This window comes from Onychomys torridus, chromosome 14 (assembly GCF_903995425.1).
Source record: "Onychomys torridus chromosome 14, mOncTor1.1, whole genome shotgun sequence".
In the NCBI taxonomy this organism is placed as follows: domain Eukaryota; kingdom Metazoa; phylum Chordata; class Mammalia; order Rodentia; family Cricetidae; genus Onychomys; species Onychomys torridus.
Genome location: NC_050456.1, coordinates 923,532 through 939,300, shown reverse-complemented (window position 1 = coordinate 939,300; position 15,769 = coordinate 923,532). Strand labels below are relative to the sequence as shown.

General features: G+C 39.7%; 1 protein-coding gene across 1 annotated transcript in view; it reads right to left on the bottom strand.

Annotated features, from left to right (window-relative positions):
• The window catches only part of Cog5 (component of oligomeric golgi complex 5), a 332,454-nt gene that overhangs the window by 24,334 nt on the left and 292,351 nt on the right, over positions 1 to 15,769 (bottom strand). The window contains exons 18-19 of the mRNA XM_036205395.1: positions 14,741 to 14,978; positions 9,118 to 9,194 (exon numbers count right to left, since the gene is read on the bottom strand). Of these exons, the coding sequence (XP_036061288.1) occupies positions 9,118 to 9,194; positions 14,741 to 14,978 (315 nt within the window). The remainder of the gene's footprint in view (positions 1 to 9,117; positions 9,195 to 14,740; positions 14,979 to 15,769) is intronic.

The window sequence follows — 15,769 nt, the reverse complement described above, 5'->3', positions numbered from 1 at the left end:
ATAGTAACTGTCATTGGTTTATGTATCTTTTTTCCCTTATAGTTTGTTACTATGGCTCATAATATGGATTTACAATACGCTCCCACGGTTGGGAATGGTCCCACATGCCCAGTGGGACATAGTCACTTCCACCTAGTCATTTCCAGGTCAAAACGTCTTGCTTGACTAGGACCTGTGGCTTTGTGTGGTTGCGTAAAGTGGGCAGCGCAACCATGTGATCTACGCTCATGCATGGAATAGCCACATGGGGCTGTGTGTGCAGGCACAGCCCAGCCTTTAAAAGCCGGTGCCATGATTCCTGGTCCCCCTTCACTCATGTCTCTTTCCGGAGGCCTGTGCACATCTATCCCTCTCCTCATCTTAATAAAACTTGTTAGTGGATTCTGTCATGTTTCGTGACTTTTCCTCGCAGGGTAAGAGCCCCGAAAAAACCAATAGCTCACTAATATAATCTCATAATCTGATAGGCAGGCTTCAGATTCTGCCTTTCTGCTTAGGATTGCTTTGGCAATTTGGAACTTTTATGCTTCTATGTCAATTTTCATTATTTTTTAATAGTTCTGTGAATAATGCTACTAGAATTTTGATTAGGCTGTTGACTATAGTGACCACCTGGTAACTGGCTCATCTTTATGATTCTACACATCTAGTTGGTATGTCTTCTTCAGTGTCCTCAATAACTCAATGTTTTCTATTCAGAGGTCTTTACTTCCTTGGGTGAGTCTTTATGGATCTGTTTTATGATAAATAGGTTTTTTCCCATTAATTTCTTTCTTAGGAAGTTTGCTATTATATACAGAGAAATAAACAATATTTTTGTATGTTGGTTTTGTATTCTGCTATTTTGCTGAAGTGTATATTAAGGTCTCAGGGTTTTCTTACTGAGTCGTTAGAACCTTTTAAATATAGGATTATGCCATCTAAACACAGGCACACTTTCCCTTTTCCCTTTATTACTTGTGTCCTTACTTCTTTCTCTTAGCTTGCAGTCCTAGTTAAAACTTTGAGCACTATCCTGAGGAAGACCAGAGAATGGGCACCCTTGTCTCACTCCTCATTTAGAGGAAATGCTTTCAGTTTTTTTCATTTAGTATAATGCTGACTAAAGATCTGTCATGGATGGCCTTTATTATGTTGAGATATATTCCTTTGATTCCTGCTTTCTTCATTAAGGGATTCTAAGCTTTATCGAAGGCCTTTTTGCATCTGAGTTGATCATGTGGTTTATGTCCAAAAGTTTATCTCTGTGCTGCATTACATTTATTGATTTGAATGCCTAGGTTGAAACCAACATGGTTCTATGACTTTCATTTTATGTGTATGGATGTTTTGCCTGTATGTATGTCTGAGCACCATGTCTGGTATCATAGAGGTCAGAAGGTTGGGACCTGCTGGAAATGGAGTTGCAGATACTTGTGAGCCGCCATGTTGCTGCAAGCCACTGGAAAATGTATGGAATCCAGCTACTATCACAAAAGCTACCACTTGGAAAGGACTTTTTAGAAGGTCAAGCCATGGCTTAAGAAGTCTTGGTGATATTTTAGCTTTTGTATATATATTAGCTAGTTCCTACAATAATTTTCTTGTCTGCTATGTATGCTTCCAAGAACTTCTATACTTATCATCCTAGGCATAGCTTTGTTTCTTGTTCAAATGAAGCTCAGACCCTTCTTCTTTCTCTCACAGCCCAAATGGCATTCCAGAGCAATTGACTCAGAACAAAAAGAGTTTTTTTGCATACCAGGTGCAAAGTAGCTTTGAGACAGGTTTCCAGAGCAAAGTTACCGATCCCTGCCAATATATGGCAGCACAGAAAAATAGAGGCAGTTTTATTTTAGTGACTTATAGATCTATAGCCAGTGCTCTGAACCTCTGAGCTAATCTCTCCAGCCCCACGTTTCTTTGTTAATTCACTGACTGCTAACTATGGGTCTTTTTGAGTTATTATATCTACTTTGTTTCATTTAACAGGTCATGTCTCTAGACTTCATCCATGTCTAGACTCTCTAGTCCTTGGGATGTCAGTCCTCAGAGTATTTGTCCCCAGGATCCTGTGCATCTCCCTGGAGTCTAGAGTAAACTGCCTTTTTCACTTTCAATTTTATAAACCTTGGGTCTTTTCTTTCTTTTGGTTACTTTAGCCAGGGGTTCACTTTTTCAAAGACCCAACTTTTTGTTTGATTGATTTTCTGTTACTCTTAGTGTCTATTTCATACATTTTTGCTCTGATCTTTCTTTTTTTGGTTTTGGCTTTGGTTTTTTGAAGCAGATTTTCTCTGTGTTGCCCTGCTGTCCTGGAACTTACTCTGTAGACCAGGCTGGCCTCTGCCTCCCAAGTGCTGGGATTAAAGTCGTGTACCACCACTGCCCAGCTCTGCTCTGCTCTTGATTGCTGTTCCTCATCTGTTTTTGGCTTTGATAGCTCTTGTTTTCCTAAGACCCTGAAGGATACTGCTGGCTTATTTATTTGAGATTTTTCTGATTTTTAATGTAAACACTAGAGCTATAAACTTCCTGACATAGCTACTTTAGCTATAGCCAAAGGTTCTGGTAAACTGTGCTTTCATTTTCATTTGATTCTAGTAACTTTTAAATGTCCTCCCTAATTTCTTCAATTAGCCACTGGTCATTCAAGCATGTTCTGAGAGGGAGGGGATTGGCAAGATGGCTCAGTAGGCAGTGTTACTTGCTGCCAACCCTGATGGCCTCAGGTTAATCTCTGGGATGCATATGGTGGTAGGTGAGGACCAACTCCTCTAAGTGGCCTTCTAAGGTCCACATGCATGCTATGGCACACACATGATCACACCTACAAATAAATGGATGTTGTATAATATGTGTGTATGTTCTATTCTAAGTCACTTCATAGCATCTAAAATAGTTTCTAGATTGTATCTTGCCCTGACAGACTCCAATTTACAAACAGATTTTGACTCTCACTTTGAGGATAGAAGATAATTACATGCAGGGTGGACTCATAAACACCACCATCTGTCCAGTACCACCCACATAGCACAGACAGATAATGACATTATCTTAGCAGTAGAAATGGTGCTAACCTATAAATGTATGAAGGTGAAATGAGACTGCAGGAGCATGTGGGTGCATTAAAAGTCATCAGCAAAACCAGGCCCAAGAACTTATCAGACATGCTAGATCAAGGAGAGGGTATAACTAATTCCTTTACCTCTACTCCATAAAATGGAAGATACCTAGCATTGCCATTGCAGGGGCCCATACCAACCTGTCATTGGTAACTAGAGTGTGCACCAAGGAATGACAGGCAGAGAAGTCCCAATGGTCCCTGGGCTGTCAGCTCAGGCCTCCACTGCTGACATGGCCATCCACATGCATGTCCCTCTGGACTTAGACTTGCTGCTCCTGCTACAGACTGGGCTCTGCTTTTTAGTCTCTATAGCTGGCCACATCTTCAGTCTCAACTCAGACTCTTTCATGCCTGATCTCTACAGCAATGGCTTCTTCCTTGGAGGCTGGTTTGGATTTGTTACCTTATCAATATATGCATTTAATGAGATATGAGATTCAATATGCATTTCAATCCACCAACTTCTGAAAGTTCTTGTACTACAACTGTTGTTACCTTGTATTCTATCTGTAACTCATATAAATATATATATGTAGGTCTATATAGATACCTTTATTGTATCCTGTGTATGGTATGAGTTATATTAGTAAGTAAGATTGGAATAAAAGAACCAGCATTCACCTCAGCCAGATTTTTGAGGTAGGTAATTATCTGGCAAATTGCTGCCACCAAAACTGATGCAAGTAGTAAGTATATTGTTATTCAATAAATTCTCACACTGTGGAAACACACAAAGTGTCCTCTATGATTCTGGCATGAGGTACTCGTGACAGAATCCCTACATTTGGTACAATATGTATTTACAATTGTCTACATTTTTTTAAAGAAATTATTCCCTTTATTAACATGTGCATGGCCTTTACCTGATCAGATATAGCAGCATTTGTATGATCAATAGATCAGGGCCTTAGAAAACCCTCAATAGCCAGGTGGTGGCGGCACACACCTTTAATCCCAGAATTTGGGAGGTAGAGGCAGACGGATCTCTGTGGGTTCAGCCCAGCCTGGTTTACAGAGTGCATTCCAGAACAGCCAGCAAAGGTTGTTACATAGAGAAACCCTGTCTCAAAAAAACCAACCAAACCAACCAAACAAACAAATAACCAAACAACTTCTTGGTAACCCTCAATACTCCTGCAATGAAAATCAATACATAGGAGCATTCTATTTTAGTTACTGATTTGATGATGCCCCTTTCTTGAACCTGCTCCTTCTCTTTTGCTCTTTTCTTTCTTGCTCTCTTGCTAAAAGCTTCAGCATAAAACAGCCTGGCTGTTATTACTCATCTATGAAACCTAGATAGGAAGGTTCTGGCAAAGCAGGCAGTAGACATCCTTTCAGGAGGCAAGGTGAGGTGTGCTGGAAGGCAGGTTCTGCATCTCTGGCCTTTCTGTGTCAGCTCACAGATCCACACTGGATCTACATTGACAGTGCCAGGAGGCAGTCTCACGACTTCTGGTGCTCAGGGGTTAATGTCATGCTGCAGACAGGCAGACAAGAACAGGGTCTTGACAGTTCTGACATGTGTGTCATGTGTAGAAATACAAAGCCTATAGGGGGAGATCAGGAATGTCAGCATTTTTCTGAGGCAGCATTCTGTCCGAGGATGAAAAGGTTCCTGCTGCCTGAAGAACTCTAATGGAGACAGCAAAATGCAAATGTATGTAAGAAGCTTGCTGGCTTAATTAACTAGTCCACTGATATTACTATCAGACAGAGTGCCCAGAGGCAGATGGCAGCATGCTGAGGAAAGGGAGAGCTTGCTAAGGCTTTAGGGGTGGGAGGGGAGTGGGATCTTAACTGGAGAAAGACCTTCTGGCTGGCAAGGTCCTCCTCCCTTGCAAAAGGGTCCCTGCTGCCCTCCCCTGCTCCACTGTTTCTAATGCAGGCGGTTCAGAATGAGGCCTTCTGTGGATTTCATAATATGCCTGAGTTATTGTTTGGCTTCCCTGCCCCCCATCTTGTTAGAAAATGTTCTCATGGGTGTTATATTATTCTTTAGCTCTTCTGTTATTTCTAGAAGAGAAAACAATGTGAAGAATTTAACAGTAAAATTTATTGGCTTTTCTTCCTAAAAAAATAAATAAAGCTGAAGCAGGAAAATTGAAAAATAAAAAAACTGACCAGATTTCGATGGCTCTTCTTTTTCCTCTTCTCCACACAAACACACACCAGTGTCAGTGTTTACAGCACAGCAGAGATATCACACACACACACACACACACACACACACACACACACACACACACACCAGTGTTTACATTACAGCAGAGGTCATAGCAATCTCCTTAGTAGCCTATTTATTTATTTATTTATTTATTTAATTTATTTATTTAATTTATTCATTCATTCATTCATTCATTCATTTATTTAGGTTTTTCGAGACAGGGTTTCCTCTGTGTAGCTTTGCGCCTTTCCTGGAACTCGCTTTGAAGACCAGGCTGGCCTTGAACTCAGAGATCCACCTGCCTCTGCCTCCCAAGTACTGGGATTAAAGGCATGTGCCACCACCGCCTGGCTTATTTTTTATTTTTTGGTTTGTTTTTCATTTGCTGGTGCATTAGGGTATATATTGTTTTTGTTTTACAAATTTTTAAGAGGCAATCCAATGCATGTCCATTACCTGGACATGGAGAGACAGTAACTTTTAGTGACCTATGAATTATAGCCAAGATCCAGCATGCATATGGTTGATGCCTAGCTCTTGTCAGAGGGTTCAGCAACAATGGAAAAGACACAGGTTAATAATCACAGGTCCTAGGGCCTGGCGGTGGTGGTGAGCACCTTTAATTCTAGCACTAAGGAGGCAGAGGCAGGTAGATCTCTGAGTTCAAGGGCAACCTGGTCTACAGAGTGAGTTCCAGGACAGCCAGAGCTACACAGAGAAACCCTGCCTCAAAAACAAAACAAAACAAAACCACCAAATAAACAAAAACCCAAACAACAACAACTTCAGGCAAGCATTGTGGTGCATGCATCAACACAGGAGGCTGAGGGAGGAGGTCAGCCTGGGTTAAATAGTGGAACCAAGCCAGGAAAAACAAACACAAAAAAATTAAGAAGCCCTAAATTTTCTTACCATGCATGATAGCCAAAAGTCTGAAAAGTCTGATTGACTATTACTCTATAAAGAGCTAGATATAAAAATTATGATTTTTTAAAATGTATGCATTTATCAACATACATTTTTTATTCTACAAGTAGTTATAAAAAGATGTTACCCAAGCCTGAAATTGTTCCTTTGGGGTTCTTTTTCTCATATGAGATTAACTGGGAGAGTTAATGGGAATTTCCTATCTTTCTTTTTTAAAATAATTTATTTAACTTTATTTAATGTGCATTGGTATGAAGATGTCAGATCCCAGGGAACTGGAATTACAGACAGTTGTTAGCTGCCATGTGGGTGCTGGGAATTGAACCTGGGTCCTCTGGAAGAACAGCCAGTACTCTTAACCACTGAGCCATCTCTCCAGCCCCGGGAATTTCCTATCTTAAATGGTTAATTAGTCTTATGTGAAACTTAGCCTCAGATTTTATTTTTCTGTACTGTCATACAAATTTAAAAGTACCGAGGGGAAAGCCATCCTACTTTGCAAATATTAAGATTAGCACTATTTTTATATATATACAATAAACCTAAATATGGAATTTGGAATTATCAAAAACAAGAGCCTAGTCCTACTATGGCAAGTGAATGCCAGATAAATATCTTTCTCAGACCTTTATCAAAAGCTACTTTACTAATGCCCTCAGAACATTTACTGACTCAGCCATGACATCATTCTATTACATAGTACAGATTGCTATTTGTACTGGTTAAATGAGAATACCCTCCCATATACGTTGAGATATTTGAACATAAGGTCCCAAGTTGATGGTACTGTTTTGGAAGGTTAGGAGGTGTGGCCTTGCTGGAGGCAGGCTTTGAGTTTACAGATTCACACTGCTCCCAGTGAGCTCTCTCTGCATTCTGTTTTGGGATATTTGATCACACTGTGACCATGAGATTTCGTTTATTTAAATAAAATCAACCATAGGTCAAGAGCTACCAGCTGACTGGAAGTGCACTATAGACAGTGAGGGAAGTCAGGTGAAGAGTAGGGGGCATCCAGTTGGAGGAGTTGTTGTTTCAGATGGGATAGGAGATGATGGCAGAGGAGGAAGGTCAGGTGGTTGCTTTCTCTGCCTCTCTGAGCTATCAGGTTTTCACACCAGCATCTGGCTCCCAAGTCTTTATTGGTAAAACAAAAAGAGAGAAACTTAGTTAAAAGGACATTTGCCTCCTCACGTGGAGGTGGCTGAGGTGGCAGGGGCAGACTTGAAGGCCTCAGCAGAGGTTGTGGCTATGGGGAGCAGTCAGTAGCTCAGGCAGTGATAGGTTCAGGTACAGCTGCTGTGCTGAAGATAAAAAAAAAAAAACCAGCTTTCTGCTTGAGTTGGAAGATGTGGGCTCTAAGATTCTGTCTCCTGCCACCATGTCTGGAGTCATAAATCAAAGTAAACTCTTCCTTGTGTAAATTCCTTGGTCATTATGTTTTATCACAGCAAGAGGAAAGTAATAAACCTTATCACCATCTTGCTCAAAGAACACCATTGGACAGTTGTTTCAATATGGCTATTTTTAAAGTCCAAGTAGGTAAGAGATAGACTGGTAACCTTGGGATCTTAGTGCAGAACTAAAATTTAACACAATACTTAGAGCTTTATTTATTTATTTTAAAGAACTCAGCAGACCCAAAGAAGATATTTGAAAAATATACAAGATCTCACTTGAAGTTTTCTTGCAATCATGGATGTATGTGCAGTAATTATCCACTGCAGAAAACACAGAATTCATGCCATGTTATTGGCAATGAAAACAAGAAAGAAACTCTGTTGAGTGCAAATGAGTAAGGTAAAACACATGGTCTCTGTCAGCAACACTGGCTCCCTATGTGGCTGTTACAATAGTTTGATGATATAAGAGAGCGCACACAGCCTTCATTAGAAGGGTCATACACTTATTGACTACTCTAGTTTTCAGATAGCCCATACCACCTTATTTTACAGAAACACACTCAGGGATCAATATGCTTTTGGACATTTGATTAGTTCGTGTCAAAGCTTTCTATGCAGCATGCTATACTCATAAAATTGTTATAAATGTTTACTATGTAGATCTTTCCAGTCTATAGAGCTGACTACATTTTTGTATGAGTATTTTCTTTCATGTGCTATTACATGAAAAATTTGGAAATTCTAGTTTACTGAATAAACAGCCATATGCACAATATCACCCTGTCTCCTAGCATCTACTACTGAAGTCATTAAGTTACTAGCTATTTTCAGAATAAAGTGTCCAGTCATAGAAAGGACAGCTTACTTCATTAAACTGCTACATTATTACATTGTGAATATGAGTTCACTGTTGCTCTTTTTTTTTTTTTTTTTTTTGAGACAGAGTTTTTCTGTGTAGCCCTGGCTGTTCTGGAAGTCAATCTGTAGCCCAGGCTGGCCTCAAACTCACAGAGATCCACCTGCTTCTTCCTCCCAAGTGCTGGGATTAACTCACTGTTACTCTTTTAGAGCTGGTTTGTAGGAGGCTCAACTGCATCAGTCTCAGCTGTCTACTCCATTCCCTAAGGTCATCACCAAGCTCCGTTTTAGTCAATAGCTGTTTTTGTTTACATTATATTCTATGATACTTTTAGAAGTAGGTTGGATTAAAAATATACATAAATAAATAAAATTTTCAGAAAAAACATACCTATATTATAATGAATTTCTGTAAGAATGTATCTATCAGTTCAACTTGTGAGTTATAATCCAAAAAGAACCCACCCCCATGTTATTAGTTACTGCATATAATTCTAGATGGTTCTCCAAACAATACCTTTTAGGATGATTCATCGCATATTGGCACTGTTATTGTAAAAAATGAATGCTGACAATTTTATAGAGCTTAACTTGAATAGGAGGAAAGGACCACCTGTTAGTATGATGGCATATATTAACAAAAAGTTAGGTCTTACCTGAATGACCTCAGCATTCGGTAGGACTTTCCCAAATCAGACACTCTTCTGCAAAGTGGACCCACAGCCAGCTCCATCTGAAATATAAAGAGACAGACCACAGCTTTACATGGCAGACTCTGAAGGCTGAACTTGATAAACACTCTCTGTCAGTTCTTCCTTGTTGTGACAGGACACCTGATGTGAACAATTAAGAGGAAATGACTTATCTGGGCTCATGGTTTCTGAGGTTTCAGTCCATCGTGGTGAAGGTCTGCTGGGGCAGAGCAGCTCCTTCCATGGGGGCAAGTAACAGGGAGAGAAAGCTTGGGCTGATGGCACCCCTTTTTATCTAGTCTCCAGTTGCAGATGGCAAGACATTCAGGGCAGGACTTCTCCCTCAGTTAATCCTCTCTGGGAACACCCTTCTAGGATACTTAGAGCTGCACTTTATTAATCCTAGTACATTTTCAGTATAATCCAGTTAACAGTCTAACCATTATATATAACTAACAAAGTTGCAGTCTTTGTAAGCTTAATGTTAACTGGCTGTGATACAAGTTTTGGAAGTCACTTAAATTTACTAAAAGGTAAAGACTTCAATGACATTTACACTTCTTCACCAAAGAGGCCCAAGATGAGATATTTTTATGCTGTTAAGTAAGAGAAGGAGTTCAAATCATGTCTGAGTTGGGAAAAGGTTTTGTAGACTATGTACTTGCATTCTACACAGGCATCACAAGCCTCTCTATAGTTGATATAACTGATGAGAATTTTTACCAGTCAGCAAGGTTCAAGTGATTATAGTTTTAGCTCTGAGGATTTCTGTGCCATATAAGTGGCAGAATTTCAAACTTTAATCAATATGAAGTGACCCTGAACAAGTAACTTAACTCTCAGTTTTACCTTTTTCATATGTCAAATGGATATGGTAATATCTACTTAGTATAAGAACAGAAATTAAATGTACAAGCCATGGCATACAAATACTTAGTTGTAAAATTGGTGCTGCACAGATAGCTCAGGGCTTAACAACTTTAGAAGAAAACTGGGGTTCAGTTCTCAGCATCTACACGACAGCTCACAACTGCTTGGAACTCCAGTTTCAGGGATCTGGTACCTTCTTCTGGCCTCCGCAGGTACCAGGCACACATATGATGCGTATACACACATGAAGGCAAATGCTCAAATACATAGAATTAAAAATTCTGAAATTATCAGTATTTAATTTTTTCTCACTTAAACGATTAAATTAATCTGCTCCCATACAAGAAACTAGCAAAGGTTTCTTTACTTCTTTTTATTTTTCTATTTTGACTGGAAATTCTACTTGACAAGAACTGGCTCCTGGTTCTTTATCTTCCACATGCTCATGCAAATTCTTTGTAATATGTGGTACTCAGAAGAAAACTGGTCCTCCACACTGACTATAATTGTGCTGCATGGTGAAGACCAGTTTAGAAAATGGCTGAGAGCAGGATATCCCTGATGGTGCAGCATCTCTACTCAAGCATGTGGGAAGGAACAGTCACAAGGTTCACCACCCTTATGAAAAACTGTTCACAGCTCCTTGCTAATGAGGACCACAAAGCCCTAATTAATCACTCATTTGCAAAGCAAGTCCTATTCCCTACTCACAGCCAGGTACCAAACTACAGGGATAAGGTGGAGAAGTAGAAGTCTTCCCTTCAAGAATTCTCAAATTTAGTGAAGGGTATTTAAAAAAAAAAATGCAACTTTATAATAACAAAACATGTGTAAATGTGTACATGCAGACACAAGTATACACGCCCACATATTTTTACAATTTGTTGAATGTTAACTGTGTTACTGAAATAAATACATATGCATATCAATTATTATTAGGCAGAATGAAAGTACCACTGAGGATGCCCGTGTCTGCTGAGAACCGCAAGGCAGCTCCCTTGAGATGCTTCAGTGTCAGCCTCTTCTGGTACAGAGGCTCAGAATAACACACACATCTTACATGGTTAGAAGACTCTAAATTACACAAGACTAAACAAACAAAAGAAAAAACCAGTCTTCTTGCTCACAACCCAAACACGATGCTGGGAACCAACTACTCAACAAAAGACAGGGATGATGGGCTGTTCTTGGAGCCCTGGGTGGTTTATTCCCTTGCCAGGGAGTTCTGTTTTCTTCTGAGTGGAACATTGATTTCACATTGAACACAAGTAACTATGTAATCAGCATTTGCTAATTCCATCCACACCACTAACTGCTGTATGCATATAAGGGTTTCCAAGCACGTATTAAGTGATGTAGTTTCATGACCTATTTTGTTTTTTTTTTTCCCAATTATCTTTGTGGTTCATTATCTTCAAATCTCAAATAAAGCAACCTTTGACCTAGCCCTGGAGTAAGACTAAATGTTAAAATAATTAAATAGCAATGGCAAAGTTCCTAGATGAGTGATTATCACCTCAAATGGTTGAGAACTCCATGATGACACATAAGATATCTATGCTACAGGGTGATTTCAAAAGGCTAAATGTTTAAGATGAATTTTTAATCTAAAAGGACCCCTAGGAGATGGAAAAAAACATTTCCCTTTAAACAATGAAGTTCATGTTTAAAGAGGGAGTGTTCTGTTAGAGGAGTCTGTGGAGCTCCAGATGGACACTCAGTAACAGGCACCTAGGCTGCTGCTGCCTGCCCTGCTGCTGCTCTGTACCTCCCCCCACCTCAATCACCAAATTAGCTAACCAAGGGCTCATCGAGATGTTTCAGAGGCATTCTTGCCCTGACAATGCTCAAGATAAGAAAAGGCAAGAGGAATCAGAACCAAAACAAGAAATTTGCTTTCTTTTCTAACTTTACATCTTTGGGCAATGTGGGAAAGATAAAAATGTGTGTATTTAAAGGGTACTGGAAAATTTATAAATAGAAATTGCTATGAGTACCACTAAATAATTTAATTCCAACTTCAATAGTTGTCCTTTCCCTCAAAGAAAAAAAAAAGAGCCAAGTGGGGTGGAGGGGGAGATGGTGCTATAGTGAGCATCATGAGCATGTTCACATGAGTGGGAACCAGCAGAAGCCTGTGGGCCTTGGACAAGCTCAGGGCTTTTTGAACTGCTGTATGATTAGTGTAGACACAGAGGCCATGTGGTCACAGCAGGAAATTAATTACCTGCAGGAAGCCACCTCATGCTCATGACCTAATTCTCCACTGGGCTGTATGCTGGCACTTCCCTCTCTATGAGCCTTCCAGATGGCAGCCTGCAAATGCTTTTCCATGCACAGGTGCTCCTGAGGAGGTTAGAATTTTTTAAAGAACACTTAAAATGCTTCATTATTTGTCTCTATGTCTAAATGTTATGTCAAAATCTTCCCAGATTCTTTCTACTGGTCTTTTCTTAAGCTCTGCTTTTGGCTAAACAGCAGGTTCTTTCATCTCAAGAACGCTTTTCAAACCCACAGAGAATTGTGTGTTCTGGATTCCAGTAACCTCAGTGGCCTTGTTTAATTTTGATTACAAACTGATAGACCTTTCAATAATGAGCCAGTTAAAAGGCTATACTCCTCAGCGGATGCCTGTCAGGCATAGAAATTTCAGAGAAATGTTATTTTAGTATTTTGACTAACCCAGACAAAACACTTCCAACAAAACAGGACTCTGAAAGCTGTAGTTCAACATATAATTGCAGTTGTGGCAAGAAACAAAACCCAGTGAGATCAAAACCCCAATTCAAATTTTAATTAAAACACACACACACACACACACACACACACACACACACACACACACACCTGAAAACAAAAACAGAGTTGCAATCCTGAGTTGTACCTGGGAAATGTTTGCTAACACTATTGGTCACAAACAGGGCGCCTGTGGCTAAGATCTGAGCCAGACTAAGAGGAAAGGTGGGATCTTCTAAAACTGGAACACACTATGCAGTAGCAAACCAAGGGTAGGCCGTAAGTGCTGAGCCTCAGCAACCAAGCCCAACGCAGGGCTGGAGTATGTTAGCACAATGTGCGCCTTTTCTAAACAAAGTTAGTAATAGAAAGTAATGAGTTCCATTTATCTTAAGTGGAAATGGTTTCAGAAGGAATGTGTCTTAAGGAAAAAGGAACGCAAATACAACTCTGAATGTTGCAGCTCTGGGGAGGTGGAAGCTCACCGGCCACTGGAGGCTGTGCACTCTGGGATGCTAGCTACAGTAAAGGACGATACTTGCCATCTTTCCAGAGAACACATCATTAAAATAAAAGCATCTCTCCCACGGCCCTCTCCTTGGCCGTCTCCTGCTCAGCTGCCACTCTAATTGGACTGGAAGTGCTGCCTCCAGGAAAGTGACTCAAGAGCCAGCTGGAGAAGAATGTAAATAAGCTGGTCAGGGAGGGAGCCCAGCCCAGGGAGGAAGACAGACAGAAAAACAAAACCTAGAGGAGGGGGCACAAGAGAGAGGCCCACTGGAGAACAGTTTATGATATTTTTAAGGACTATTGTATTGTAATAGGTTGTCGGACACACTGACACAACTATTTCTATAAGTCATTATTCATACACAGAATAAAGGCAACAAAAATGGCCAAGGTTAAGTCAAATTAACAGGGGCATTTAGTTATTTCTGTTCTCACATGTGGCTACTAAAGGTACCTCTCCCAAAGGAAGGCTCTTTTTGGATGCCCTAGCAGTTTCACAGACATCATTCTGGGGATGAAATTAACTAACTGCTGGGTCACTAAGAAAGAATGGTTTTTGAAAGCCAGGTTTGGGTTAGCTGTTTGTGTTGTAAGTGTACTAGGGCATGGGAGCATCTGGCAGCCATCACCCTGAACAGACAGTTTGGGCCCTCTCCCAGACACACACTGACATTAGCATCTATCTTTATAAGCAAGGAGGATCTGGCAGACTAACATGAAGACTCCATCTGAATAACTATTTAAACCAGTAAAGCTAACAGTTTTGAAAGGTTTAAGAAGTGGATTCACCCTTGACATCTAAAAGAGAATCAACTGTTTCTAAATCTTTTAAGGAGACCGGGCGCTTCAAGGGTTTTTCTTGGCCTCTGATTACTGAAAGGTAGGAAATCAGGTAGCATGAGTTGAAGGCTAGCCACAGAGGAAAAGGACACTGTACTTAGTGGAGGGTCCAAATAATCAGGCTGGATCTGCCAGGCAGCCTGCCTATCTCACTGAGCAGACAGAGATGCTCTCTAGAAGACCACTGATGGGCTGGTTCTTCCTCTTCTCAGAACAACAAGCTGCCCCTTTCTGGCTGTTTGAAAAGTCATCTCATTGCTACAACATTTTTAAGTAAAGTCAATCAATTATTATTATTATAGCTTTATTGGATGATAAAATATCAAGAATGTGAATTGTTGATTTACTGTGGCATAAGAGACTCTGCCTTATTCTTGAAAGATCAAAGATTAGGGATGACAATTTTGTTGAAAAGAAAGGACAAAAATAAAATCTGGTAAAATATTTTAAAACTCTTCTTTTGGTTTAGCAAATTAGTTTTAAGTGGGTTTTCTTTTTTCTTTCTTTCTTTCTTTTTTTTTTTTTTTCCGCTGCATAAATAGGTAAGATACTGACGTTTTAGGTATTCTTTACATAATAGATGACAGTGAGGCTCAAACATTAGATCCCTTGGAGCAATGCATCAATTTACCTGTGCAAAATCAGTAGCAAGTCGCATTTTCCCACCTTCACCAAGAGGTCTTACGAGACTGGCATTTCGGATAAAAAGTTCAATGGCTCTTTGGGCAATAGCTTCAGTGTTGTCAAAGACAAAATCCAAACATTCAAAGTGCTTAAAGTAGTCATTCATAACTCTGGCAATGAAACCTTGCAGCTCTTTCATGTATAGAGAACAAGGAATATCAGGCTTTCCTGAGCTGGATAATGACCTATAAAAGAAAAAATTCTCAGCACTAATTCATAAAGCTACAATCTTGTATATTTTCACCCCTGATTACTATTTCAATCTTGTACAATTTTTCCCATTAATGGTATCAAAACATTATTTTGTTTTGTTTTGCTAAGTGCTAAAGAACATAAAACAATGCTTAAATTTTATTTTAAGTTAGTTTTAGGCCCTATGAGGGTTACTGAAGGAATTTCAGCATGCATTTACTTAAAATTTATTAAGAATAAAAGATAGCTATCTGTCTTAGATAAATCACACTCTGGCTTTTCAAGGTTTGACCCAGCTCCCAGCTCTCCATACATTCCCATGTTTTTGTCTGAAATGACATTTTACACTTTGCAAGGGCAGGAACTACTTGGTGGCAATCTCTGCTCTTGTAGTTGATCACATCAGTCCAATGGCAGCGCTGTGACAGAGGGATCGGTTGTGTAACAATATACAGCATGCAATTTATTCCCTCCAGATGAGGGGTTTGGAAAGGCTTTAATTTGGAACAGCAGATGATACCAGCTGTGCTCCATGATATACTATTTATAACTTATAAATGTTTACAACTGCCCTTTAAAGAATATATTCAAAGAATATGAAATATTTATAGGAAGGAGTTGGACCAAAATTAGAAATCACCTGATCCTAGCTAATAGATGAGATCACTGACTACATAATGCTGAATCTTTTCCAAAAAGCAAGGGAAATGATTCCAAATTCTGAGTATGATGCAGAGGAAATGGCGATGGTCTAGAGTCAAACAACAGCATGACTGAAATTCCT